We start from the raw sequence: 27,521 nt of genomic DNA, 5'->3' as shown, positions 1-27,521 counted from the left end.
AAAAGCACCCAAATGCCAGAAGCACAGGAAAAATGAAATACCCTGTACCAGGAATCATGCCCCACAGAATAAGGTTACCAGTGCACAAAATCCCTCAGTGCCACCCCTGTAACATACCTGTGCTGTGAGATCTGGGACAGCTGAACGCTGCTTGGACTGCAAGGTGAAGTGGCATGGCAGGGTTGCTGATTAGTACTCTCCATCAAAAAAACCCCAGAGCTATCCTTGAAAAAAAACATGCACCAAAAACCAACCAACCTACCTGAGAGGCACCATCTGTCCCAAGTGGACTTGGGTGCTGTGCTGGGGATCAGGCAAGCCCCAGGAGAGAAGCACTTGCAGGAGGAGACAGAAACTGAGACCATGGTTTCCTGGGGGCTCAGGGTAAATTCAAGTTTACTGATTATAATAAATCAAAGTAACTTGCTCTGCAGACTTCATGTATAGTAGTTGCAGTGAGCTCTTGAGACTCCTGCTATGCTTGGGGCACACTCAGCAAAAGCAGTTGGATTTGTTACTGTCACCGAGATTCAACATTAACTCTGACCCTACACATCAGTAAGCAAGGAGAAGTGCAGCCTCTCAAAGAAAAGAAAAGATGTGTATATTCACATTGCCTACATGAGTGGGGTAAATGACATGTGAAGGTAAATGGCTAATCACAAATGACAGATCTTTCTATGATATACTACCCTCCAATAAATAAAAAGCCTACAACAACAGAGAACATGCTGGAGAGCACATTTAAGTGTCCACATGTAAAAACCATCATACCCAAGGAATCAGAGATTGCAGTGTGGTGGTTATTCTGTGTCCAGCAGGATAAAGGTTTGCCATGAAAAGCAGGTTCCTAAATCCTCTGGTAGCTACAACTTGTCTCCCCCTCAGTTTGGGATGTTTGCCATCAACAGGGCCCAGTGACCCTCCTGGTGTTTCCTACTGGAAGTCCTGCTCCTCACAAGCAGCCAGTGCACATGCTGAGCTTGAGTCCCAACAGCAGGACAGGATCAGAGCAGAGGGAGCAGCAGACACCTGAGTTTAGGGGTGCCAGGGGATGGTTCCTTCTTCCTGAGTTAGCTGTAGAGCAGATTCCTTCCTGCCTGACTAAACTTATGGACCTTAAATTAGGCTTTGGCACCTTTCTCTGTTTACACGAAAAGGGTGGTGGCAGAGGACTCCTTTCTGTCTTCTTTATCAAACAGATGGTAACACCACAAAATAATGAGTGATATAATTACAAAAGCAACTGCAGGGACCACTGTGATGTTCTATTGCATTATGAGAGGTAGGTTTTCCTGGGTAACTCAGCTAAATTAGTGTTTATCATTATTTTATAGTATCCCTTGTAAATTTTTAAAATACCTTTTAAAACAGCTACTCACCACATCCTCATAATATTTCATTTTCAGCAATTAGCTTCTCTTAAAAAATGACCTGAGACCATCTGCAAAAAATTTTGCATTTTTGTGAAATATATCAACTCTCATAGGTCAATTTATTCAGTTACAAATTTCATTGAGAATAAAAGATTTATGCATTTCTCTTAATTAACAGAACAAATTTAGCTAAATATAAACTCTGCACTAAAGTTTTGCAGTGGCACAATACCAACACAGAATACAGAAGCGTCTTTAAACTATACAAAATTTTAAAATTGAAAATAATCCTGTTTACATATTCTTTATACATTAACATATAAAAGACCTTATTTAATGAGGCATCTAAAAGAATCAAAAACATCTCTACAGCTATCTCTGAAAATCCATATCTGGAAACAATTCATTACACAGAAGCTTTACAAGACTATTTAAACAAACCAATACACACTTTTTACAAGATTAACATTCCAAAAGGTATAGGCAGGCTATCACTTCTTATTTTTGCAGTTTACCTCACTGGTTATCTGTAATTATAAAAATCTTCATATTTATATATGGTGGGTATTGTTGAATAACCAGTAATCTAATTTAAAACTTGTGCAAAACAAACAAGAATTTGGAAAAACAGTAAGTTTAACCAGTCACTTATATAAAATACCACCTAAAACACTTCTTTTGTCCCGTGTGCAGGCAAAGAGCCATAACCAATCTCTTTCTGGAAAGTTAACAGTTCCATTTTTATATTCCTTCATTAGACTCCTTCTATAAGTTATGATAAATTAAGAGTTCCAACAAGACATTGACTGATCGACAGACCTGCCCAACATCCTCCAGTTTACAGCTTATGGTTGCTGGCTGTATCCTGCTGCTGCTTCCTTAGGCCAGGGCTTCCCAAGGGCTGAGCTGGCAGCTCTGAAGAGCTACACAGAGGTGGAGCTTTACACAACAAAGACCTGCCATGTGCCTACTAACTCCAGCCATTTCCTCTTCAGCACTTCTAACATACCAGGAGATCCAACAGCAAGAGGTGTGCAGAATTCATCTGAACTTTTAAAAACCAAGTTCAAATTATATGAAAGTATGCTTTCAAGTTTACTATAATCAATGCAATTACTAAGAGATTACCAGTTAGCAAAACTACTGCATGTGAATAACAAATGGAGAAATCTAATGTAACGCTGGTTTCCTTAAGAAGCAGATATAATATATTTAAAAGGGTCCTTTCTGAGAGGTTTTCTCTTCCCTTGTCTTCTGGCAGTTAGGGTATTTGGTGAAGCCTATAGAAAGGAAGAAGATTTTCCAGAACTACTTGCTGTACACTTGAAAGGAAGTTTTCAGTCTCTGTTGGTGTTATTGGCTGCAAAAGCATGTAAGTTTCCCATCTGGCTCAGACCACTCTGAATATGTGCAACGTGGATCTCAACGTTATTCTGAAAACAACTATGGGAAGAGAAAAAGAACAAAAGTAAGAAATGTTGAACCCTGTATGTAGGAGTTATGTCTGAATATCTCTACAGTGAAAAATCAAGATGTGAGCCTAGCCACATCTAGGTGAATCAGAGAGCAGTACATACAAATGCAACATGACAGAGAAATATGGGAAAACACAACTTGCACAAACAGCTGCCAGAAATCAAGAGTCACTGACTTAAACACTTAAAGTAAGGTTCTAGCATGACCAGAGTTAGTGAAATTAAAATATTATGAAGAGATACTAAAATGGCCAAAATAAGTGAAATGGAACACATGTTCCCATGAAATGGAAAAATCATCACTTTCTTTGCTGGGTACATCAACCTTTACTTGAATCAATTCCAATATACAATTTGCAGGGTTGATTATAAAGAAGTTTCAGTAATGTCTGAGGTTTGGTTTTGTTTTTCCTAATGAAAATTGCTATAAAACAGTATTTCTCAATAACTATATTGAAATCATCCTACTATGTTTGGGAAAAAAAATTAAAAATTCATGTGTACAGCCTCCCATTATTATGTAGCAATACAAGTAGTGAGGATATTAAAAAAACACACTTAGCATTTAGATTTATTTTCTAAATGACATAATTTAACAGCATAAAATGCTTGTCACAAATTGCTGGAGGCTGCAGGGTACTCCAGACAAGTATCACTACTCCCTTGCTACCACATTCTTGCTATTTTTATGATGCCTCCTCAGGCAGCTGCCTGTGACAACTGTTGAAAAATGGCCCATCTAGACTAGACTAGCCTTTGATCTGGCACAATATGGCTGCTCTTCTGTTTCTTGGCTTAAAATCTTGCCAATGGAAGCTGTTCAGAACCTCTAATTGGCTCATATGCCACCTTTTGATATTTACAGACAAGAGGTTGAGTATGCTAAAAAAATACTGAAATTGTACTGTTTTCTGGTTTAAAATACTTGTATTACTAGTGAGATTTCAAAATCTGACAATGTTCTAAAATAAGTTTTTAGTTGTCATAAATTACTAAAGAACAAGAAAGTCTAGTTGTTGCTGCATCAATTTATCCCTTTTTAACTTTTTTTTTAACATGATAGGTTTTTTTTACTTCACTGATAGGTTCAAACAGAAAACTGCTCATTTCACAATCACTTTAAGAAGCCCCCCTTTTAGATGGGACCCCTCCTATAACTAGAAGTTACCAGATCAAACCCCTTAATTATAATCAATGTTCACCTCTAAAATACAGTCAGAACTATCACAAAGCATGTAATTAAGAATTAAATATTCAAAAAGTAATACCTGATATTTGAGGAGTCTATTGAATTCTTAATGTCATTTAATGAATCTGTTAGTGATTTAAATTCAAAGGAATTCAGATCACCTCCTTCTGCTAGACACTGTAGAAGAAGAAAACAAAAATGTTCTCACAGTTCGGCACATAAGTATTGTACAGGAGAAGCTATTTTGTGCAAACTTTTTACCTTAATTTGCAGTAATATTGCTGTAAGTCTGGAGATAAGATCAGTTAAATTTTCACTCTCCACACAGAGCTGTCCTGTTGACAAGGTATTTGCTTGTCTGACGACCTCCTGAGCTTCCTCCTCACACCTGCGCCTCAGATCCGTGGGCTGGTCAGCAGGCTGGAGGCCCTGGTCAGGAGCAAGCTGCAGGTATGAAGGGGAGAAATTAACAATGAAGATGTCCTTTGCATTTGCTGGATGTGTGAAATGAGATGATTTTAAAGTCAGTTTCTGTGTGTACAGTACACAGTGTTGTTTTTTCTTTATGTACGTCTGTTGCCCTGAATCACATCGGGGTCACCAATTTTGTCATCTTATCACAGGGGTTCCATGCTGCTGCCTCCTTATCACAAAAGTTCCAGACCTCCTTGGTGTTTCTCATGGGCAGCTCCACGGAGCACTGACTCTTTCTTCTCACAAAGCAGCCAACTGACTCCAGTGCCCTTCTCACCCAGCCACCCCAGCCACTCTTTTATAGCATCTTCTTCTCACTGGTTACAGCCATGGCCTGGTAATGTCAGGCCTGCTCCCAATCTTTGATCATTGGCCCAGCTGCAACTCCTTAGGGCTGAGATTACTTTCTACACTATCTTTATTTTCTTCTATTCTATCCCCCTACATATGTCTACTTCAGAGCAGGCCACTGGTATCAGGAAAAGTGTTGCTCAAAGGCAGCTCAAATTCCAGAGAAGGAATCCAACACAGCTACCAAGAGTTTCATTTCAGTGTGACCCCCACCCACCTCCTATTCCCAGGAAATTCAGTTTTCTAATTAGGTTGAGCAAAACCACCAATTACACAGAGATTCCAGCAAAGTCTTACCTCATAGCAATACTGTTGAACTTTATGCAAAACTTTATTTAAGTCTTTGTTTAGTTGTTCTAGATCCAGAACAATAGTTGCATATCTCCTCTGAAACTCAATGCCAATTGGCATGGAATAGGATTTCTGTGGAAAATACAAAGCATATCAAAGTTAATGCAATACTAGATTTTGAACTCATCAAAAGGAGCTTTTATTTGAAAATAATACTGAGATATTTGAAATCCTGGTGTCAGACAGAAAAATGTTAACATACAAAATATTAAAATGCAGTATGACTATTTATAACTCCAGATGAAACTGTGTAGGTAACAACCATGCTTTTATTCCCTTCTGCAAGTCCTACAATAATCTATGGTGGTAAATGCTACAGAAGATGACTGTGGTCTGACCTGCTTACTCCTCCAGTAGCTGGGCATGGCTTCTCCCTGCTGGCTGAGCAGAAAACTATCCTGGCAGCAGAGGAATAGCACAGGACAATATGGCCTCAACCACCTCTGCTGCTGCAGGATGGGAGGCACATTTGGCTAGTAACTTATTAGTCACCTGAGGATGACTCAGTGCTACACACCTGCTGTTACAGCTAACAGTCCTGCCAAAAAAGAAAGTTACTAGAGCTTATATTTGGTAACAGTATTTTGTAAGCATGATTTTCCACAAAAAGAATGAATACCAAAATACAGCACCTTTTTTCTTACACTTTTTTCAGAATACAGCTTGACATTGTCACCAATATATTGGGTGATATTTACAAAATTGAAACAAAACATACAATATATTATAAATTTTCCTCCCCAAATTGCCTCTTGCAAGAGATGCTAGAGGTAGTTCCAGCCATAGGACTGAGATACAGGTACCTCCTACAAGCAAAATTTGTAGCTATAGATTTCACACACAAGATAAAGCAAATTTCAAAGTCAAGAGCCTCCATAAGGATAATCCTGGTGAAAAACTCAAAAGGTTTCAATTATGAGTTCAGTTCAAAGTTCCCCACTAAACCTAATCACTGAGATGCTCTCCAGGGATTTACAAATCTGAATATCAACTTAACAGGGCTTTAAACTAACACCATAATTTCAGGATTCACTGGAAAGTGGCATAAATTTGGCATACTTTCTGCAGCTGTGGAACATAAAAAAATCAAATCTTTCAGACCTTATCCAGTGACCAGTTCTCTTAGAGCAGACTGAACAGCTTCAGCTTAGCTGTGAAAGCTGCAGACAATTATGAATTCCTTGTTGGAGAGGTAAGGCTAAGGGCATTCTGTGCTAGTGATGACAAAAGAAATATTTCTCAGCAGCAGCAGCAGCACTACTTCTGACCTGGGCACAACCCAGGACCTGGAAACACTGATGAACAGCTACACTGACAAGAGATGGATGGCTTTCAGTAGAGGGAAGCAGGTAACACCTCTGTCACCAAGGATCTGGATGCTTCTCTGAGACAACCAGCATTACCTTCACCTTGTTTTTATTGCATCTCCTTTCAATTTATATTTGTTTATCCAAATGTTTGCTGGTTTATGTACACAGTAATTTGTTTATAGCCTGCAACCCACACTAGTACAGTGATGTCAAGAAAAATGAGACAAAAAATGTACAGTTGTACACATAATAGCTCCTCTGAAGGCATCCCCTGACTTGTGTAAATTTATTATTATTGCCAGATAATAATGGTCCACATTCAGTACCATTTCTGATTTTGGTCAGTTCCATTTATTTCTATATTGAATCAGAGATTGAACAGAAGTATTCATAAAAGGATTACTTTAAACCAAACAGCAGTGGTACTCTAACAATTATCAAACAACAAATGTATGAATTATTACCAAAGTCTGACAATTAAGGTATACCTGAATGAACTCAAAGGATTCAATTTTATTCAGGTCCAGGTATGTTATTGATGTTAAAGTGAACTGGGGTCAGAAAAAGATTCTTGTTCAAAGAAAATATATTTTAAAGGAGAAGCAACACATACTCAGTGGCACAAACACAGATGGGATTGTCAAGGGACAAAGAGGATTAGAAGATGGGCTAAGAATATGGCCCAATAGGAAGGTATCACATCCTCTATTTTTATCAGGACAGTCTTGAGCAGTAATGGCAGTTGCTTTATGATTGCTGGTTTTCAAAGGAAATAGAGCAGGGAAGAATGTCAAAATATCTCAAAGTCCTTAGCCTTAGGTTACAAGTGAGCTAAAATGTAGCAAATTTAGCATCTATTTCTGTATTTCCTTCCCAGTTGCTTTTTTGCTCTTTCAATTCTGTGGAAAAAGGAGACCAAGAAAAGTAACAATACAAGTAATTTATGACTTACTAGCTGAGCTAACATTCAGGTACTTGCTAGAGGAAGGATACTGTCATTCCTATGGATCTCCTTATCTATGCAAAAGTATGATAACGAATAATTACCAACTCTTCTTAATTTTTTTTCTGAGGTATTCAGAGTTGCAGGTTGCTTTAATCTTGCTCCTCTTTGCATCTAGTTTAGTAACTAACACACAAAATACAGGAAAAATAACGTAGTAACTGAAATGATAACAAGGTTTTGAAGAACACCACCATGGCACAGAAGAAGAAAATTACAGAGACACGGAGATGGGGCAGTAGGAAGCAGAGTAACAGAATGCAAACATGCACATGATCATTAAAGACACAAAGAGAAATCTCACCACAATAAATCACATCCTTCAACATTCAAATATTTTACATGGAAAAAAAACCCAACTGTTTTGTTTCAAGAAATAAAGCAATTGTTTTCCCTTGTTCTCCACAAACCTTTAGCCTTCTGTACACTGCAGAGACAACAGCCTGGATGGATGCTGGCAGAAGGCAGAGACTGAGAGCTTTCTCAAGTTATTTTCTAGCCATGGGTAGTAGAAGAGTCACTCTTATAATTTTGATTTACTGACTTGCTGATTAGATAAAGCTAGCAAGAAAAACTATTCTGCTGCTGCTGCTAATTACTCTGTAGCTGCTGTGGTACTGTAACTTTAAAGGCCAGTCAAGGGCACTCACAGATTTTTTACACAAAAATCTCTGAAATTAGTAATTGCTTTAACCATCTACCACCTGCAAAACAGTTTTAGCATAAATGTCTTACCATATAAACATGTACTCCAAATTGTCAAGGTACACAGTATTTCCTTACTTTATGTGTTAACTGACATGTGCTATCCTGATGTTCACATTAATCAGTTTCCAAAGCACACTACTTTCAAAGGAGAATCATATTTGAAACAACTGATCTCTCTGACTTGTCTTAAAAAATAATAAAGACATTTCATGTCATAGAAAGAAACAAAATACAGATTTTATTTAGACTACACTCCTAATTCATTTTATTTAGAGTATACTCCTTATTTGCATTAGCTGTTAAGGCATATCCTGTTTTAATAACCAAAAAGAGAACATTCTCACCAGCTTTTCTGCTTCTGTGTTCATCTCTCTCAATTGTTTGATGTGTTCCTTCTTGATCATAAGGATTTTCGATAACCTGGTCTAAAACAAAGGAACTATTTTTAGAAAGAATAGGTCCTTAAGCACTTTTGAAATGCCATAGAAATTCAAGATAAAAAACCATATCTGCTTCTTTCATAATTAAAATGTATTTCTCAGTTGTTGATCAAGTTAAAAATCAGAAATAAAAATTAATTAAAATTAAATGATGGAGTTTCCTGAGATTTTTAAAGTGATTCCAAGGACCCTAAATTGATGAATGCTAAAATCCATTAGCTGAAATTCCTTATAGGAAGACTAACATGATTTATGGTCAGCTAGAGGCCGAAGAACCTTCATTTTTATAGGCTGAAGGAGAGTGAAGGGTGTTATGGTCATGATACTACAATTAGTATCACTCACTGCACCTTTTTTTCCCCCACAGTTCTCAGCTGTGCCCTCCACTGAGCACCAGCCCTTTGTGCAAACTCCTGCAGTAAACCCTGGTATAGAGACTGGATCTATTTCATACAGAACAACTCTTGGCTTTCCATTTCCCTCTTGTAATGGGAATACACTGTCTCCCTGCCCTGGGGACCTAGCAGGCTGAAGTGGAAACCACTGGGAGCACCTTCAACATACTCATCACTCCCAAAACTATTCATACTCCAGGGCCCTGAGAGAAATTCTAGCTTCACTACAACCAGCAACACTTTTATTACTGGAGTAAACAGAAAAAATTTCAGGTTTTATAAATTCCAGAGGGGTTAACTGCATCCTAGCAGTGAAACATGTGACTGGGAGAAATAGGAACTCCTAGTTCAACACACATCTGATTTATATATAATCACTTTTGTGATTTTTAAGTTCAGTCTTAATGCAGCCAGGTTGCTTGCCCCAAAAATTGTAATTAGAAAATTGTTCCAGGATCTCTTGCAGCTAATAAGGAAGTCTGTGAATTTCCATGCTAAATGCATTCTTTTTCACTTCATAGCAATTTGTTTGAAATGGCCAAACAGCCAAAGCTGGTTTTCAGCTAAATGTAGTGTTCCCTCCTTGTATTTGTCCCTGTTTATTCAGAGACAATAAAAGCATCTCTTCTCCACTGTCCTTCCACCAGACTAAGCACAACCCAAGCCTTTTCAGATTCCACTCCCTTAAAGGGCTCTTCATCCCTTAAACTTTTGTGACTCTTTTTTTATCTTTTTCCATTCACTGCCATCTTTCCTGTGTGTGAGCACAGATAGCCTGTAACAGCATTCTGAATGACACACCAGGAAACTAAACCTGTAAAATGGCATCAGTACCTCTCTCTTCCTACTCCAAATATTTTGCCAGATGCATCTTATGAATGGATGGTGAGCCACAGCCAGAGGCACAGAGGCAGCACTGCATGGGTTATCAGCCTCCCAATTCCAGCTGCTCATTTCTGTCCCTGTGCTGTCCCCCAGTGACAGCACTTGCATTTCTGCTCTTTGCATTTTGCATGAAGAACCCGATCACAGAAGAGATAATGACAAAAAAAACAAATTCAGAAGGGGCAAGAAAGAAAAGGTTTAAAATTGTTACTTGTGAGCTGGACTGCCTCTCTGATCTAGTTTCTACCACACCACACAAGTGTTCATGTTGCCAATAAAACACCTGTGAGGAAGAAAAGCACTGTACACCATCTGCCACTGCTGCCAAAAAGTTCCTTTTCAAGCTCTGCTGTCATCACCATCCAGCAACTGCCTAACACATTCTTCTCCTTCATGAAGTTGATGAGTCCTCAAATTAATGCAGAATATGTAATTTGCTCCCCAAATTTGCAAGGCATTTGATTCTTAACTTCTACTTTGATGTGCAGACACATGTGAGGATGCACAGCACTAGTTCTCCATTGGATGAGCTTGGATTTTCTATTATATTCATCCTACTCCAAGATATATTCCAGTGATCAGGATAATCTGATTCTAAGGATTTTCACTGTATCTATCATGTCCACCAACTTTCTCTCATGGATGCATTTTATTACATAGACCTCCATTTTCATCTGCCAGTGAACGGTATAATTCAGTCTAGCCCTATTTGTCTTGAGAAATTCTTGCTTAACAACTCTATTTTCACCATAACTCATCCTGTTTAGTGTTGCAATTTATACTTCTCAATAAACTGGAAACAAGTTTTTAGTACAATGCTTTTCCACACTAAAATTAATGAAGGTACAACCCAACCAGAATGTTTAGATTTTCGCTTCTGATTTCGTTTGTTAGTCATAAAATATGAGCATTTCAAAATGCAGCGTGTGATAACTTACTATGCAGTATTTTCAAAATTTTCATAAGGAGAAAACAGCCAAAAATCGAGTGCCCATTTTCAGATTGTTCCTCGTGCATTTAATTTGGGAAGATCCCTCCTTTCCCCACCTGCAGGCCCCAGGTCACTGCGTTGCCCGTGCTGCATCACCACACTCCCTCTACCGGGCATGCACCGACCCTGCCAACACCTGCTTTGTCCTACACTGCTGCCTTCCAATGGAATTCTTTACCCCAAAACAAAAAGGGAACCAGGGAGGAAGGAAAATTTAAAAAAAAGCTGTAGCTGAACACTTGGAAAAAGGTCCTCCAAATTTAAATAGTGTCTAGGAATGTACAAATTCAATCTATCAATTCTGACCTGCCATACAGCATATGAAATATTTAAGGATACATCACATAATTAATAAAGCATGAAAGATTTAAAAAATGTATTACTCATTTATTGCTGACATAATTCTTAACATAATATTAATTTTTGAGCCAGTCTTCTAATGCATCAGTCCACAGTCTCAGATGTCAAACTGTGACATGTAATAATAAATATAAAGATTTAGAAAAACTAAGACAGCGTAGAACAATGATTAAAATAGTTGTTACAAGTCCCAGTGTTTGCTTACAACTTCAAGTTATAGGTAAAGAGAATATCCCTAACATTTATTGGTCATTGTATGCATGTGATTTTGGATTCACTTCCTCTTCTTCCAAATTAATTTCAGATAAGGGAAATAAAGGGCTGCGTTGAAACCTTATTTGAGGTGTGCACTGTATTTTCTGTTTTGTCCAAAATTCTTCCCATAAAATTGTTTCTTTGTGGTCTTATTAATAACAGCCTGGCAATAGTTTTTGGGAAAGTTTTCTTGGAATCAAATTGGATTTGACCATTTACTTCCTGAATCAACATTAAATGAGAAGAAGGGATTTGACTTTTTTTAAATACTGGTCTATCATAAAGGCTAAAAAACCATCCTGAGCAGCAACCCTTAACATAAAAATACATCTGGACTGGTGAATACAGCACAATCAATAATCAGCATTCACCAGTCTCATGTATTGCACAACATCAAATTTCAGTACCTCCTACAACTTCTAATTAAAAAATTGATTCTTACAAACAATGCTTCAAGTCCTTCAATAAATGTTTAAGCCCTGTGATTCTTTTTGTTCAAAGCATTTTGAAAATCTTCAAGCAAAAATACATATTAACGTGGTATCTTTGTAAAATGCCACCATTTGCAAGAGGCCTATACTTGTAAAGATCAGATTTCCTTATACTGAGTAGTAACATACAGTCACACGTGACTGACAAATCACACATTTCCATATTTCAAATGCAGAAACAATATCATAAACAGATCAATTTGATGTTCTAAGTAGATGTAAAGCTCAATACATCTTAGTTACCAAGTCTCACTGATCATACTCAGTGACTCAGCTGCAGATAAAGTTTAGCTGCATAAAGACTGTATCTTTTGTGTATTTCAATTTTTCCATAATTAATCTTATGGAAAACTACATCTATTTTAAATTTTCTTAGCTAAGCTAGATGCCGTGCCACCTTTTTCAAAATCAGCTTCATACAAGTTTCCTCTAAAAAAGCTGAATAGATGATACTGTCAAACAAAATTCATTATGTTGAATGGCCCAAATGTTAGTGTGTCATGTGAGCTTCTGACACAAATTTATTCATTTGACCAATTACACAGACTTTAAAATCTGAGAGGCTTTTATTTCTCAGTTCTTAGTATTTTAAACATGAATTATTCCAATCTCCTTTGGCATGTTCAAAACTGCTTTCCTTGTTAAAGACTTCAATCACTGATCTTAAGCTAAGCCAACATGAGCAATTACATTCCTCCATCATCCTGGAAAATGTTTCAATGTGTTTTAATATTCAGTGAACCTCAGCTTCCTAACATTACTTGTCTGTGCTCCTCTGAACTAGTACACAAAAACCTGAGAAATTATTTCATAAAGGTGAAGAAAAAAGGATTTTCTATGTAGTGTTATCTATAAAATGAATGTTTGCTTGCACGGAAATGAGTGTTGCTTTTCTTCTCCAAGAGAGTAGAACATTATATAACATAAAATATATATGATAATGCATATAGGCAAATGTTCTTTCCACAATGTAACTATATTTTAAATAAATAAAGAAATCTTAAAGTCTGCAAGTACAAATAATACTTTTTAAAGAAATAAAAATGGTAGATCTGGGAAAATAAGACACTTTTGAGGACCTCTGTGGTCTGAAAAGCAGCATATTTCAAAAGTTATAAACAAGTGAGAAAATTAAGAAAAAACAAAATAAAAACAAATAACAAAAATGAACATCGCTTCAAAAGTTAATTTGACTATTACCATACTTGTCATAAATTAACAGAAGGTCATTGAACTGCAGAAGAATTGGCAGAATAAACACAAAAGAACAATAAACAACAAAATTAAGAGCTGCAGTTAATACTTACCACTTGAATGAGGAATTCTACTGGAAAGCCTCCTAGTGTTTCACTATCTGTGCCTGAAATTTTGTTTTTCCATGAAGATTGTCCTAATAAAGGATCACTGTCCTATAAAGGATAAAGATCTAAATGAATACCTTCTTTTCACACGGGTTTTGCTAAAATTTTGATCATGCTAAATAACCTCAGAAAACTAATCTCAAAAACTTTTTAAGGTAACAGCTTCAAGTATCCAAAAACCACTTTGGTGATGAACAGCACTTGAAGACAGTAACTCACAGTGATTGGAGACTGGAGCGAAGGAGTGTAGGGCAATCGGGGAGGAGTCATGAAGAAGCGCGAAGGCCGCTGTTTCTGTCCGAAGGCAGCGATTGGCATGGTTTCATGGGGCTCATTGCTCTGCCACACAGGGACAGGGACAGGGAAAGGGAGGATATACTTCAGTGTCTGATTAATTTTTACTCTTTTGGAACACCTAATTAATTTATTTCTGGGATCTGGACTAGCCTATCCACACCCCAACCCAACGGCAGGAAAAGATGAATGTTTAGCTGTTGGTCTAGGAGTTTTTTCAAAGTTTTATCACATCAAATCAAAGCTGCATGAACATTTCCAAAAATGCCATTGGCAGGCAAATCACAACAGGAACTCAGCAGAGGATCCAAACTCAGACCATGACAGCATGTCCCTGATTTTTTAAGATTTTTTAAGATTTCCTAAGCCCTCTAATGTTTACATTCTTGTAACAAACTTTCTCACACACTTTCTGTAAATAACTTATTGTTTTGCATTCTTTTATGGAGGAGGAGAAATTTGATGGACTGTTGGTTTGTCCAGTGTCATTGGAGAGGTGGCATTTTCGTCCTCCAATCCACTGTCACTTTTGGAAATCTATAAATGTTGGAGTCAGAAAAGAAACTTCTCCTTTTTTGCCTTGAATACAGCAGTGTCTGCATGTCGTGTTATTTCGTGTCCTATAGTGACAATGACAGAGATTAGAAGAATTATGTAGATCCAACACCACACAAGATACAAAATAAAGTGAGGTCCTCCAGAAATCTGGCAGCCTAGGCTGGACTGCCTGGCAGGAACAAAGCCTAGGAGCTGGGAGATAATCTCCAATTGTTTGACCAAAATAATATCCTCCCAGGTAGCTTCATTAGCACAAGAAATTCCAAAATCAAGTTCAATCAACTCAAAATACTTGTTTGCAACTCCCACAGGCCTTTCCTGACTTTGGCAAATCACAAAGGCCCAGAGTTTTCTTGAACATTTTCTGCAAATCCTGGCAGGATCTCATTGCAGAATTCTCTTTGGGATCTTATACCACTCATTTTATTTCTTCATATTGAACTCAGGCTATTGTAACAGCCTAAAATAGCTGGTCTAGTAAATTATTCCACCCTGAGCCATTTTGCTTTAATCATAGAGGGTTATCCTGTTCTGTAAAACCATAAACAGTAAAACTGTATTATCCTGGAATTTCCCATGCATCTGTTATGCCTGTTTCTACTTTATGACAATACCACCTGGGTGTAATTTCTTATTTTTGATTAAAGCATATTATCGTAGATTTTTAAAATTTCGTTTTCTTATTACAGCTACTTTTAGAACGCATCATGAATACTTACAAGAACTTCATAATCTGGGACTGTGTGTGTTCCAAGACCTGCCCTGTCAAAAGTCACTCTGTAGGTGGCATTAAGAGTGTCTACAGCATCTATTTGTCCAGTGAACAGACCATCGTGGACACCTCGCAAACGGGCTGAAAAAAACAACAGGAGAACCAAGAAACCAAACATTACAATGCTATGATACAAATAACAAAACCAGATTTATTACATCTTTTGCAAGTAATTCTTTATATGTATACTTTAAGGCCATATATTAAATGGAAAAAAAAAACAAAAAAACCAGCAAACCCAGAAAAAAAGTATGTAATAGAAATATTACCGAATTTGTGAGAAAACTTAAGTTTGAAGGTTAAATATTTCCCAAATCTAATCCTTAGCACTACACTTATGTCTAAGAAACTCCCACTGTTTCATACCCTGTACCTTCTGACAGACAGATTTTGCAGGCAGAAGTCAATTTCCAGATGATTTTGCACAGCACTTCTCTCTGAATCCCTCCTCTGATGACTGCATATTTAGCAAAATAAAGTGTGGAAGGCAGGTCCTTCCACAGTGGAAGGATACAGGTCTAGGAGAGTGAGGAGAGGCAGTGTGGTGCACATCTGCTCTTCAGAAAGAGCTAAGGGCAGTGGTGTTCAACACAAAAAATGCAATGAACAGTCATGGCTTGAATAGGAGATGCTGAAGTGAAAAGCACCTGGACCAAATTCAGACAGGAGGGAGGAATTCAAATTTTCATAAAACTAGGCAAAATCTGTGGAATGTTTTCAATAACATTCCTTCCTCAGTTATGTGGAAGGTTTTTTAGCAAGGCAATGTCATGTTCAGCATACACATCCAACTACACTGCAATACCAATTGTATATCTGTTTCAAAACAGGTAGTTTTCTATTTATGGAAAAATAAAGTTCCAGTTTATATTAGGTCAGATTTGAAACTCAGACAACACTCAGAATTTTAAAATTAAGCATCTCCCTCTCTCCAAAATGTGATAGACTAGACATGTAAGAAATCCTACAATTTGAACATCAGAAATAATAAGTCATACTAAGTTTGCAGCTCAAAACCTTATCAGTATTTTAAAAATACCACCTAATCTTCACAAGCACCTTCTCAGTGAACTAACAAAAACATAGAACTTTGATGTTTTACATTTATTATAATTATGTGCACTAAGTGGATTATGACTTACTAAAATCTTTACAAAATACACTTGGTTGCTTATTTTGTTTGTTTTTAAGGAATTACCTGTAACTTTTGTTCCTATTACAAGTGGTAATGGAATTTCTTCTGGAAGATCTTTGAACTGTGAAAGATCTGCAACTTTCCGCTGCTGCAAAAGTCTGATTTTCTGTCGTTTCTGTTTTAATGCTGACCTCTCTTCCTCAAAGAATGCAGAGGAACACCTGTAATTTCATTAGATAAAATATATGTTATACTTAAATTCATCACTCAAAACATATATGTGAAGGCACATCAAATAAATAGGCACAGTTTAAAAAATCACTGTGAGAAAATGAAAAAGCTTGGGATGATGTGTTCAAGAGAAAAAAAAATCTTGTTTAATGCACTTAGACAAGCTTACTCCTCAGAATTCTCACCCTTAAAATAAGAGTCTATTTTAAAATAATACTCAGGAATAGTAGCTGTTGTAGTGGTATGTCTAAAGAGCACAACTTTTTAGGATTTTTTCTGCTTATAAGGATCCATGTAGGGTCACAACAAAGCTAAAGCTGGCCCCAGTCTGCTCTGGATGCCAGTTCAATGCACTGAGGAGGGTGTCCTGTGAGTGCCCTGGCTGCCAGCACTCACTGACACACAGGAGATCCCTTTCACATCTGCTCATTAGCTCAGTTAAGCTGAGTATGACAGGGCACCAGACTCAGCACATAAAAGGGCCCTTCTCTGTCTCATCTCCTTGCACCTGTGCAAAGCACAGCTCAGCCCCAAAATCTCTGATGAACTGTTCTGAGATTTATCATAGTAAAAGTTTATTTGATCTTGGGTTACTGTGTAAAAATCAGATCATCTGTAGTAGTTCCCTTCCCCATTTTTGGGGTAGGGCTGTTCTTAAAATGCAATCTAAAAGATGGAAAGCTCACTCCTAAAGTGCTTACTTTGTATTAATTTTCATTTCTAACCTACTGAATAGGCAAGATTCATGAGGGAGATAACCAAAAAGACATTAAGGACTCAATCTTATCTTTCATTCCTTACCAAAAAAAGTTTCTTCATTCTCATGTCAATGAAAGAAGTAATTTTAAAAAGGTGCACAAATGTTATTTTAAGTCTGCCTGATTGCAGAAAGTTATTTAACAAATAATTTGCCACCTTTGTTAATTGCTTTACTGCAGTCAAATGCAGATTAAACATTTTCTGTGGAACTCATACAGTTAAATATTGATTACTGATCAATAAATTCTATTTTATCAAGTTATTTTAGAAGACATTGTCAACTCTGCTGATGGCTCCCTCTACTACACTACAAATTATTTTCTGACTTAAATCCCTTCAAGATATTCCTCAGTCATCTCCAACTCTGCACTACTAAGAAGTCAGCTCCTTTTTCCAAATCTGCTTCTACTACTCTCCTATTATATGCTGAAACAAACATTCTTAGGTTTTCTTCTGTACACCCCTCACTGGGAGAGTTCCACAAAGCCCTTTCACTCTTCTCCATGATTTCTCTTCCTGGCATTGTGCACAAGAAGACTGTGAGCACAAAGGTGCCAGGATGCTGAGACCATTTTGTTTCACACTGACCAGCACTTTCACACTCTATATGTACACATCACTTGCCTTTTATCTTATACATGTTTTCTAAGTTATATGGGGCACAGGCCACCTGTTTTCTCCCAGTGTTAGCACAATGAGATCCTAGTCCTAAGCAAGACATGGGAGAAAAACATAAGCAAGAATGAACTGCAGCTGTGAGGTACTTTTGTCATCTAATGCAGAAATGCACTGCGCTGAAGGCTGCGATGTGAGGCTTTCCAACCACTATCAGTACAAAAATCACCACTTTGTATAGTCCAGTTTTTGTATAGCCTAGAAATTCTGTTGTAGACTGAGGCTGTAGGTGTGTGTCCCACTCACCAGTTTAGCACTGAAGAGCAGAATGTGTTTACCTGGAACTATGTACTGTTCCAGTGGTCCTCTTAGGAAATTAAAATATCTGGAAAGGGATGTGGCAGACATAGAGAGGGATAGTGGTTGGGAAACTTAGGAAGAGTGTATTTGGATATTCTCATTTATTGATGCTATCGACTTCATATTTACTACTGTGGGGGGAACAGGTGTGAAATAATGCTTGCAGTGGGCTGTGGATATCAAGCTGCAAAATGCAGGTCAGAGCTTTTCAAGTCCATTGAGGAGAAGAATGGCTAACCACGGTGAGACAACAAAACAGGCAAAAAAGAAAAAAAGCAATACAGACTTTGTATTAGTCCCTCTAATAATGTCCAGGGTCTTGCACTAGGAACAGCAAATATCACCTGATGTTTTTTGACTTGTGGTCTTAGAAATACAAATTCAAATGCTGATATACTAATCCTTGACCTTGGAAGGTCCCTACAACAGCAATACTGTTTTACTGATAGCTCAGATGGTCTTAAAAGGTCTCTGTCCCAAATGATGTAACTATGGATGTAGAAAGTATTTGCAATATATTTCTGGCTTCTGTTAAAGGAAACCTCCAACCCAGCATTCCCCAAATGCATTTAATAAAGGTTATCTTCATGCCATCCTATGAAAAAAATGAAGATTAAAACTATGGTACAGATCAAAATTGAAAACTCATTAGTTTTCTGTAGAGACTTCTTAAGAGGTTGAACATTCTTCTCAGTTTTTACCTTGCTTGTGAGAATTTGAACTAACAGGAATCACCACCATCATGTAGTGGCAGGGCAAGCAGATCTAAGCTCAATTCATCTCCACTGCTATTTTACAAGCCAAATTAAGTTTACACAGAGTACACAAAACTAACTATTACCTCTTCCTTTTCCTGGAGCATATCTTTCCCCACAGTCTACAGGAATCTTACAAGCTTTGCAGGCTCTCATGAAGAATACTGCTGTGCCAATCAAACACACTGTTGATGTGTGATAGGACATTTAAGGTAGCAGCAGACATAAGAAAATACTACAATATATTTACACAAAACAAAAAAAAAAAAAAGACAACCATGTGCATAACCATCACAGAGACACTATTATCCCCTGCCATCAACACTGTGGCTGCAAAATGTCTTAATTATTTATTTTTAGTCCCTTATGGGGAGATATCAGTGTTGACATGGTATACAGCTTGGGTCCCTATGATGAGGACAGAGAAAAGAAATTTTTAACAGAATGGTAAGATAAAAAAATCTTTGCTCTAGAGGTAGATTAAAATCATCTTGAAAAAGCATTTAAATGATTTAGAATAATTCAAAGTATTTTAAAACTAAGGCCAAAGAACACTCTTGACATCTTGAAAGACAATACCATAATTTAAAAAAAATACTGGTATAGAAATAAAAAGCAAACAGGAATGCTTATTTTATGTTGCTGTAAAGCAGTAACTCAAAGTTTGCATTAACAAACAATCAGACTCTTCATGCAGTCAAATGCTTCTACTTCAGAATTCAGATAAAACAATTTCCTACCTATTTAGACCTTTGGTTCCTTTGGCATGAGTCTCTCTTTTTTAAAAAATAACTCTATGATAGCTGAACAAAAAAAAACCCAAATCAAACCCAAAACCACTCTCCCCATGGCTTAAAAAAATAAAAGCAAAAAACCAACCCAAAGAACCCCTGAAAAACAAAAGGAAATTTGCAGCCCACCAGGTTGGATGGGGTTTTGCAATCTGATGTAGGCAAAGTTCCTGCCCAGGGCATCCTCTGACCCCAGCCCCTGCTGGAACCAGACAATCTTTAAGGTCCCTTCCAACCCAAACCATCCACCAGACTGCTGAATGAGGCAAGCTGATCTTTTAGAGAGGTAACACTTTTGGCAAAAGTCAAAAGAGAAATTGATGACTTAGCCTCCACCATTTCTCTCTCAGTAGGAAGCAGGACAACAAAGGAATGAAAGTTAAGCTCAAATTACAGGAACATCTTTCCTAGAGGAGCTATTTTCAAACTGGTTCTGCTGCCTTCCCTTGACTGACAATTTTTACTTCTGTTGTTTGCAGGTACAGAAGATGAAATGGTCTCCATCATGCAAAATACAACCTGACTCAGTGATCTATGAAGAAATATATCCAGTGAATATATTCAGAAATATATTCCAAATCTTCCATAAGAAGAAATTGATTCAGTGCCTTAGTGTTTGCATTTACAGAAATAAAAGGCTGATTAATTTATGAAACACGACTTATACAATGATAGGATGGTCAAATTTGGAAGAACCTCTGGAGGTTATCTACTCCAAGCCCTCCAGCAGAATGACCTCCAGGAGGCTTCCCAGAACCACATCCAGAGGGCCTTGGAGTACATCTTAGGATGGAGATTCTACCACCTCACCTGTGCCTGTTCTCTCTTTTCCTGTCTCCAGATAATGCTGGAAGAAAACCCTGGCCCTGTCTTCTCTATACCTTCCCTTCAAATATTTATGTACAAAATGAGATCCTCCCTTTAGCCTTCTCTAGGCTAAATTGTGTAGGTTTTGTGAAAAGGCTGAGCTTAATCAGAGGGTTTAAGAATTAAAAATTCTAAAATAGAAAAAACCCTATGTCCTTCATTAAATTCTAGCTTTTTCTCTACAATGGACAATACTTTATGGGTGACTTCATTTCTTCTCTGTCTTGATAGCCACTCTAAGAAAAGCTGAGGATCTATAAAATGGTTTAAAAAATAATAAAATAAATGAAGTGAAAATGTACACTCTTTTCCCCCAAGAAGAGCTGGTTATAGACAGAAGAAAAAACCTCAGTGAAAAATTGGCCAGCTCTTCCATGGCAGGAAGCACAGCAGTATAGAAGATACAATAACAACTTTAACACATCAGTTAAAGCTTGGACATTTAATTATCTGGAGTGGGAAGAGAACATTTCAAGCATAGGCTCATGAAAACTACATGGACATATGCATTTAAGGAATAGGGTGTGTGAGGGAGAGAGGTGCTCAAAGAACACCTCAATACAATGAGTTTTACTCCTCTGAAGATATTGTTTTGTTCTATTATTTGAATGCAAATTTTTTTAAAAGGAATAATTTCAGTAACATCAAAATTACATGTAAGTAATAGCTGAAAGAAAAGAAAGAAATATTACCTCCGTGGTTTTCCCATTAATCGCCTGATTTTCCCCCATTCTACTCTTGTCAATTTTCTGGTTTTCAAAGTTGGAAAAGATTCTTTCAGGCATATACAGAAATCATTATCTCCTTCAAATAGTGGCCTGTTGAAACATAATTGTAGTCCTGTGTTAACCACACTAAGTAAACTTTTGTCACAAGATTCCAAAAAACATCCATCATCAGAAACACATTAAAAATATTAATATAAATTAGTCACATGAACAAGACACTTCTATTCAAAGAACAATTTTAATTCAGAAAAAACAAAATCAGAAAGTTTCCAGGACTATTGTTCTTTGACTCTTCTTACCACTGACATTTAAAAATGCTCCTTTCTTAGGTTCTACAGAGAAATACACATAATTCATCCTGCTCTATAATGGATAAAAAGGCACCAAATGAAACTTCAGCAGAGTCAGCTCAGTGTCATGAGGATACTGCAACACACTGAAGGAAACCAGAGAGTGAAATATTGAGAATAAAGGGAAAGACAATATGGTACTGAGAATCAGACAGACAGTACCTTTTTTCATCAATTCATTCAATTGTAACTCAGGTTCTCAACAGAAGTTTCCAAAATACAGGAAATTGAACCAACTCATCATTCTCTACAGCTGTACAGGTGAGACTTCTATTGTATCACCCCATGAGTCCATGGTGAAGCACAGGATCAGTGTGAGAGAAGTGACAGTTCAGAGAACAGACCTGCACAACTGAGGAATTTCTCTCTGATGCTATGACCCACCTCTATCTCTGCTTTATGACTGCCTTTTTTCTTTGTAGTACCGCATCCTTCCTAGGCTGAGGAGACAAGGGAGCAGCAGCAGATATGCCCATCTAATAGAAGGTTAATCATAAAAGACTCTGTGCAACTGAAATAGATCCCTCCTGGCAAGAACAAAAGGAGAACTGCATCCTAGAGAAAGCTGCTTTTCTCCACTCTGTGCAGGGCACTGGGGTTTGGAGGGGAATGTACCCCAGCACAGAACAAAGAGGACCTTGGAAGCAACACTGCTTTCAACTGAGTGTCTGGGGTGGCAGGAGAGAGGAAAGGTGCACAGATATAAGGAAACCCAGGCAAGAATAGAACAGAATAGTTTTGCAGTAGGAGGATCTGCAGCTGCAGCACAAAGTGAAAAGGAAAACAAAAAGAATGAGCAATGAGGCTCAGGAAACAGACACAGAAGGGTATACAACAGTATCATTTTATCCATATTTACTGTTGCTAACATAAGATATCTATATAAAGAATAGCTACTTAGCTTGGGGGTTTGGTTTTTTTTTTCTTTTTTGAAAAAGATAATCTATATTTGATTATTCTTACTAACTCTTGTCCTTAAGCAGGCAAACTCTAAATTCAGAGCATCCACAAGATTGGAAGCTCTGGAAAATGGTGGAAGCAAATCACAGGTGCATCTGCTTCTGAGGGCCTGTGATCACTGTGGTAGTAAGTAGCACTTCAGAAGTCTCTGGAGACCCAAAATCAATGGGACTTCACAGAAAACAGTCCACTGCAGTAGTATATAGAGAATTCAACTGAATCAGCTTCAATAATCTAATAACCACAGATGACAGTTGTAGAAATAAAAATATCTCAAAAACTTATAGCAGACATGACATTTTATCTGATTATTTCAATTTTGGATGCAATAATTTGATTAAAATATTCAGAGATTTGTACAGTGAGCCATATTTTGTCAGGTGACAGCTCTATGATTTAAACTTTTTTAAGCTTCTCATTAAGCCTGGATCATATCACTCCCAAAAAGATGTATCAGTTTTCCTTCCAAAGATATGCAGTCTCTTAGTAAACTATGTTATAATATCTTAATATCTTATGAGCATTACAAGCTGTATTTGATTTGCAAGTAAAGGTTTTGGCAGAGGGGGGGTTTTGGCAGAGGTAGCTTCTTTGAGAAGCTGCTGGAAGCTTCTCCCATATCCCACAGAACCAACACCAGCTGGTTTCAAGGCGGACCCACCCTTGGCCAAGGCTGAACCCACCAGCGATGGTGGTTGTGCCTATGAAATAATGCAGTTAGGAAGGGGAAAAAACCCTGTGCCACTGCAGCAGGACAGAGCTGCAGGAATATCTGAGAGAAACAGCTCTGCAGCCACCCAGCCAAGGTCAAGGAAGGAGATGCTCCAGGCATCAGAGCACAGATTGCTCTGCAGACCAGGGTGAAGCAACTGTGTCCCTACAGCCCATGGAGGGCCCCATGTTGGAGCAGGTGGATGCCCAAAGGAGGGTGTGGCAGAAAAATTTTTCAGCAGAAAGATTATGTAAAAAGTAGAAAACTAAGGAGAAATAGAACAATGGTCTGTGCATTAACACTTATCTAGAATAACTCCCTAAGCTACAGAAAAGTATGTCTAGCAAGATACTAGGAAGTTTTAAACTTAATAATGGAGCTCTGTGCATTGTGTTTTAAGGCTTACAAGCAGGTATTGTATTTGAAATAAGCAAGCATTGTTTTAACAAAAGCTACATGTGCTTATAGTGGTTGGATAGAACTACTGTCAATAGGCTTTTGCTTTGTGTGATTGGTCAAAAAACTTATAAAGTAAGTTGTAACATTAAGTTCTTTGCTGCCTGGGATGTGAGCTGCTGGCATCTTCCCATTGTCATACCCATGTAGAGAGACTGATGCTGGAAAATAAAACAGCTCAAGGCACGTTCCCAGCAGCCCCATCCCGTTTGTGATTTGTACACAGCCCCTGGTTGGTGATATTATCCTACTTTGATTTGATTGGCAATAAATTAAACTAATTTCCCAAAGTTGAGACTGTTTTGCCCATGACAATAAGTGGTGTGGTCTCTCCCTGTGCTCATCTCATCCTTTGACCCTTTTGTCACATTTTCTCTCCTGTGTCCAGCTGAGGAGTGACAGAGCAGCTTTGATGAGCACCTGGTCTAGCCAAGGAGAACCCACCACACCTGCACACATGGGTAACTATCAAAGTGCATTTCAGAATTACCTGCTAAACTCAAATTCTAGGCTGCTGATAGACCTACAGCTTCGTAGACAATTCTTCAAGAATAAACTAAAATTCTTGGTCTGTTGCAAAAATCATTATTAAAAATGTCACATATTAAAATTACTCCTAGAAATAAGCAGGGTTGGGGTTATTAATTTCTTTCATGTCATTGGGGAAGAAGCATGAAAAGACTAGTTCTTTCAAAGGAATTAAATCCTAGAGATGATGAATGTAAAGCTAACTAAAACAGGACGTGAAATTTTTCCACATCTGATGAATATATGCCAAAATGTTTTTCTGTTGCTATGACTGCCTTCTCAGTTAAAGAAAAAAAAAAGCTACAGCAATTGTGATCAAAATAGGAAGGAAAAACCGTAATTATTTTGTTTGTACATTCTGGAAAATAATGCTTAACTCTGAAGCCATTCTTTAGAATATTAAATACTTGTGTTGCATCCATTAGTCAAACAGTGTAGATTTTAATATTCCATTGATCAATAATGTTTTTTACATTTTAGAAATGAAATTATTTATTTTAAACAATTCACACCATTGTGACAGTGGCATTAAGAGAACAAGTGCCAAAAACTCTGAGGCACAAACTGCAGAAACAGTCCAGGAAATACATTATAAGATCCAAGCAAGATGCTGATATCTGGACAAGAGTTGAACAATCACAGCCTGAAGTTCTGTTAGTGATCACAATAAAAACAGGATGATGGGGAAAAAATATTTAATACCAACATTTACACCTTTTAGGAAAGCAGCACTTTATGAAGAAGCAGTGTCCTTCCTATCTCCTCTGTATAGCACTGATGTAAGGGTTCAGAAAAGTCTAAGTGTTCTGATATCTTTGTGTTTCAGATGCTAAAAGCATTATGAATATAATCTGGTATCTGGTACAGGCAGAGGTGATAAAAAGAAAATTACATCCATGAAGGCAGGCTTTCTATAGAAGACTTTCTAAAGTTGGTAGTTGCAAAGACCAAGAGCACATACATTGCTCATTAGAAAAAACACCCACCACCACCACCAAACAAAATAGCTTTCCATAACTAGTAATTTAAGAATAAATTGGAGTATCTAACCAATATATGGAACCATGCAGCTGAATTTTAGAAAATTACATGTTTCTACACTAATAAGAGATAATTATATAAACCAAACATACTTATCTATATTTGAATAGAACCATTCATATATGCACCACTTGTGAGCTTTGGGCAGCTTGAGCAGGTTCCGAAGTCGTAAACCAATCTTCTGTGACACCTTCTTTTCTGGTGTGGACATTGTTGTACTAAACTTCTATGCAGTGAAAAAAAAACACCAAACAGTTAAATAGAATCTAATATTTTTCAGTTCTCAAATAAACCAGATTTTCCTGATAAAAGTCTGCACATGTTGTTTCATAGAAATGTTCTTCTTGCAGATCTATAACAACCCTTACTGCATTATACCAGCAATGCAATCAAACAGAACAGACAGCAAATTTTAACAGGATCAATACAAAGCTCTTCTAACAGGAACATTTTCCAGTACTGAAAACTACATTATTAGTAACAACAGCATGGCACCAAAATAGATTTGGACTTCAAAACTCTAATGCCTCACCGACTGTCCCAGGTGAGCATAACTGGTGTTGCAGCTTAGATGACAGCAACAGCACCTGCCTGATTTGCACTAGGACTTCTACTCTTGCTCACCCTTCTTTAAGCTGAGGATGAAGCTAGGACAGGAATGTAACACAGGCAAAGCCTTGAGCAGAGTGTCTGCTTAGAAAACTGCAAGTGAAACGAGCAATCAAGTTTTAACTACATTTAAAAGCTATTTGATAAATCATGGAAAAGACACTGTCTTAGATTGCTTGCATAATAGAGAGACCCATGCTTAAACAAATCCATAAAAAAAAATCTGTAATTTTGTTCTAAGGATGGCTGTCTTAGCTGAGAGAAAGAACAACTTTTCTGCAAAAAATAACAGCTTTTTGAGACTATAGGCTTAACAGGGTCCCCATGCCATTATCAATTGTTATCCTTCCCCAAACATTCAAAGTATTTTGGACTTTATAAATAGGCAATAATAATAGGATAAAGCATAAGGTAGGCACCTTGTTGGCTGCTGCTGGCCTAGATACAAGCCCCTTTCTCCCACTGCAACTCCAGGAAACAAAGCCTGGTGGGACAGCAAGATCTGTGATCTGTGAACTGCAGTCCCTGCAGCAAATATTTATCTGGCAATCATTGGACCTCCAGAACCAGACATTTAAGGAAAAAAAAACTGGGTTTAGAACATTACCAAGTCTTTCTACTCTTAAGAAATCATGGTAATGAAGAGAAATGTCATGGTTCTAACCTCTGGCAGAACAGACCCAGCCAAATTGTGAGTGCCAAGCTTTTCACATCAGACACTGCACAGCTCAGAAGGCAAATCAGAGCAGAACTCAAACAGTACTTTTACAGTGAGGTAAATTCAGCCTCAGAAGGTGATGGCACAGAGAAGTGACAAAGGTACTACAGAGCCAACTCACTGAGACTAAGAGATGCTCCCCTTTCTATCATAACAAATAAAGGCTGACAAATGACAGCTGCTTTTTTTGTGCTATATCAAGGAGTGGACAAACAAGAGGATGGAAAAACAAGTTCTTTGAACTGGGAACTTTAGCATTACAGGATCAAGAAGGTAAAGCTGGCCATGAACACAGTTAGGTTACAAATCTAGAGCAAGTCCCTAACTTGTTGGGATACGTTAAATTCTATAGCAGCCTTCTCAGTTACATAATCAGTGCAAAAAACCAGGCAGTTTTAAACTGAATCTGAATAAAAAAAATTTATGCTGACTACGGGAGATGGTTGTTTGCAGGAGCATGATGGGCCCTGAGTCTGGAATCCTTTCTAGCTCTGTGTGTTCGTGCTCAAGATCACAAAGAACAGGTACTCCCATAAACAAAACCAGTGGTAAGAAAGAAAAATGTTCATCTGTTTTGAATTGTGGCTTACTTCTAACAATAGTTTTCCTCATAAGAAGATTCATAAACCGAAAATGCATCTTGAAAAACAAATATATTCAATTTTCAACTAGAACAGATAGGCTTGTTCCCCTTTTTGGTAAAAATACCTCCATACATGTATGTAGGTACCTGTGGAACCATTGCAACCTTCTGATTTCTTTTGGGGGACCTTGTGTTTATTTGTCTATCATCTTCCTCACTGAAGAGTCGACTCCGTTTTGAATTTCTGAAGGGCTGTAGGGAACAAAATTCAGAATTACAAGCAA

At 37.6% G+C, this 27,521-nt stretch overlaps 1 protein-coding gene across 1 annotated transcript in view; it reads right to left on the bottom strand.

Moving 5' to 3' along the window:
• Positions 1–1,454: 1,454 nt before the first annotated feature.
• Positions 1,455–27,521, bottom strand: part of LIN9 (lin-9 DREAM MuvB core complex component) — a 39,534-nt gene continuing 13,467 nt past the window's right edge. Inside the window, 12 exon segments of the mRNA XM_036381301.1 lie at positions 1,455–2,819; positions 4,120–4,217; positions 4,302–4,484; positions 5,163–5,288; positions 8,582–8,662; positions 13,362–13,463; positions 13,635–13,754; positions 14,987–15,120; positions 16,238–16,395; positions 21,245–21,370; positions 25,420–25,553; positions 27,385–27,489. Of these exon segments, the coding sequence (XP_036237194.1) occupies positions 2,714–2,819; positions 4,120–4,217; positions 4,302–4,484; positions 5,163–5,288; positions 8,582–8,662; positions 13,362–13,463; positions 13,635–13,754; positions 14,987–15,120; positions 16,238–16,395; positions 21,245–21,370; positions 25,420–25,553; positions 27,385–27,489 (1,473 nt within the window). The 3' untranslated portion in view covers positions 1,455–2,713.

The sequence above is a fragment of the Molothrus ater genome, chromosome 3 (genome assembly GCF_012460135.2).
Source record: "Molothrus ater isolate BHLD 08-10-18 breed brown headed cowbird chromosome 3, BPBGC_Mater_1.1, whole genome shotgun sequence".
NCBI classification, from domain to species: Eukaryota; Metazoa; Chordata; class Aves; order Passeriformes; family Icteridae; genus Molothrus; species Molothrus ater.
Note: the sequence above shows the minus strand (reverse complement) of the source record. Positions and strands in the feature narration are given on the sequence as shown.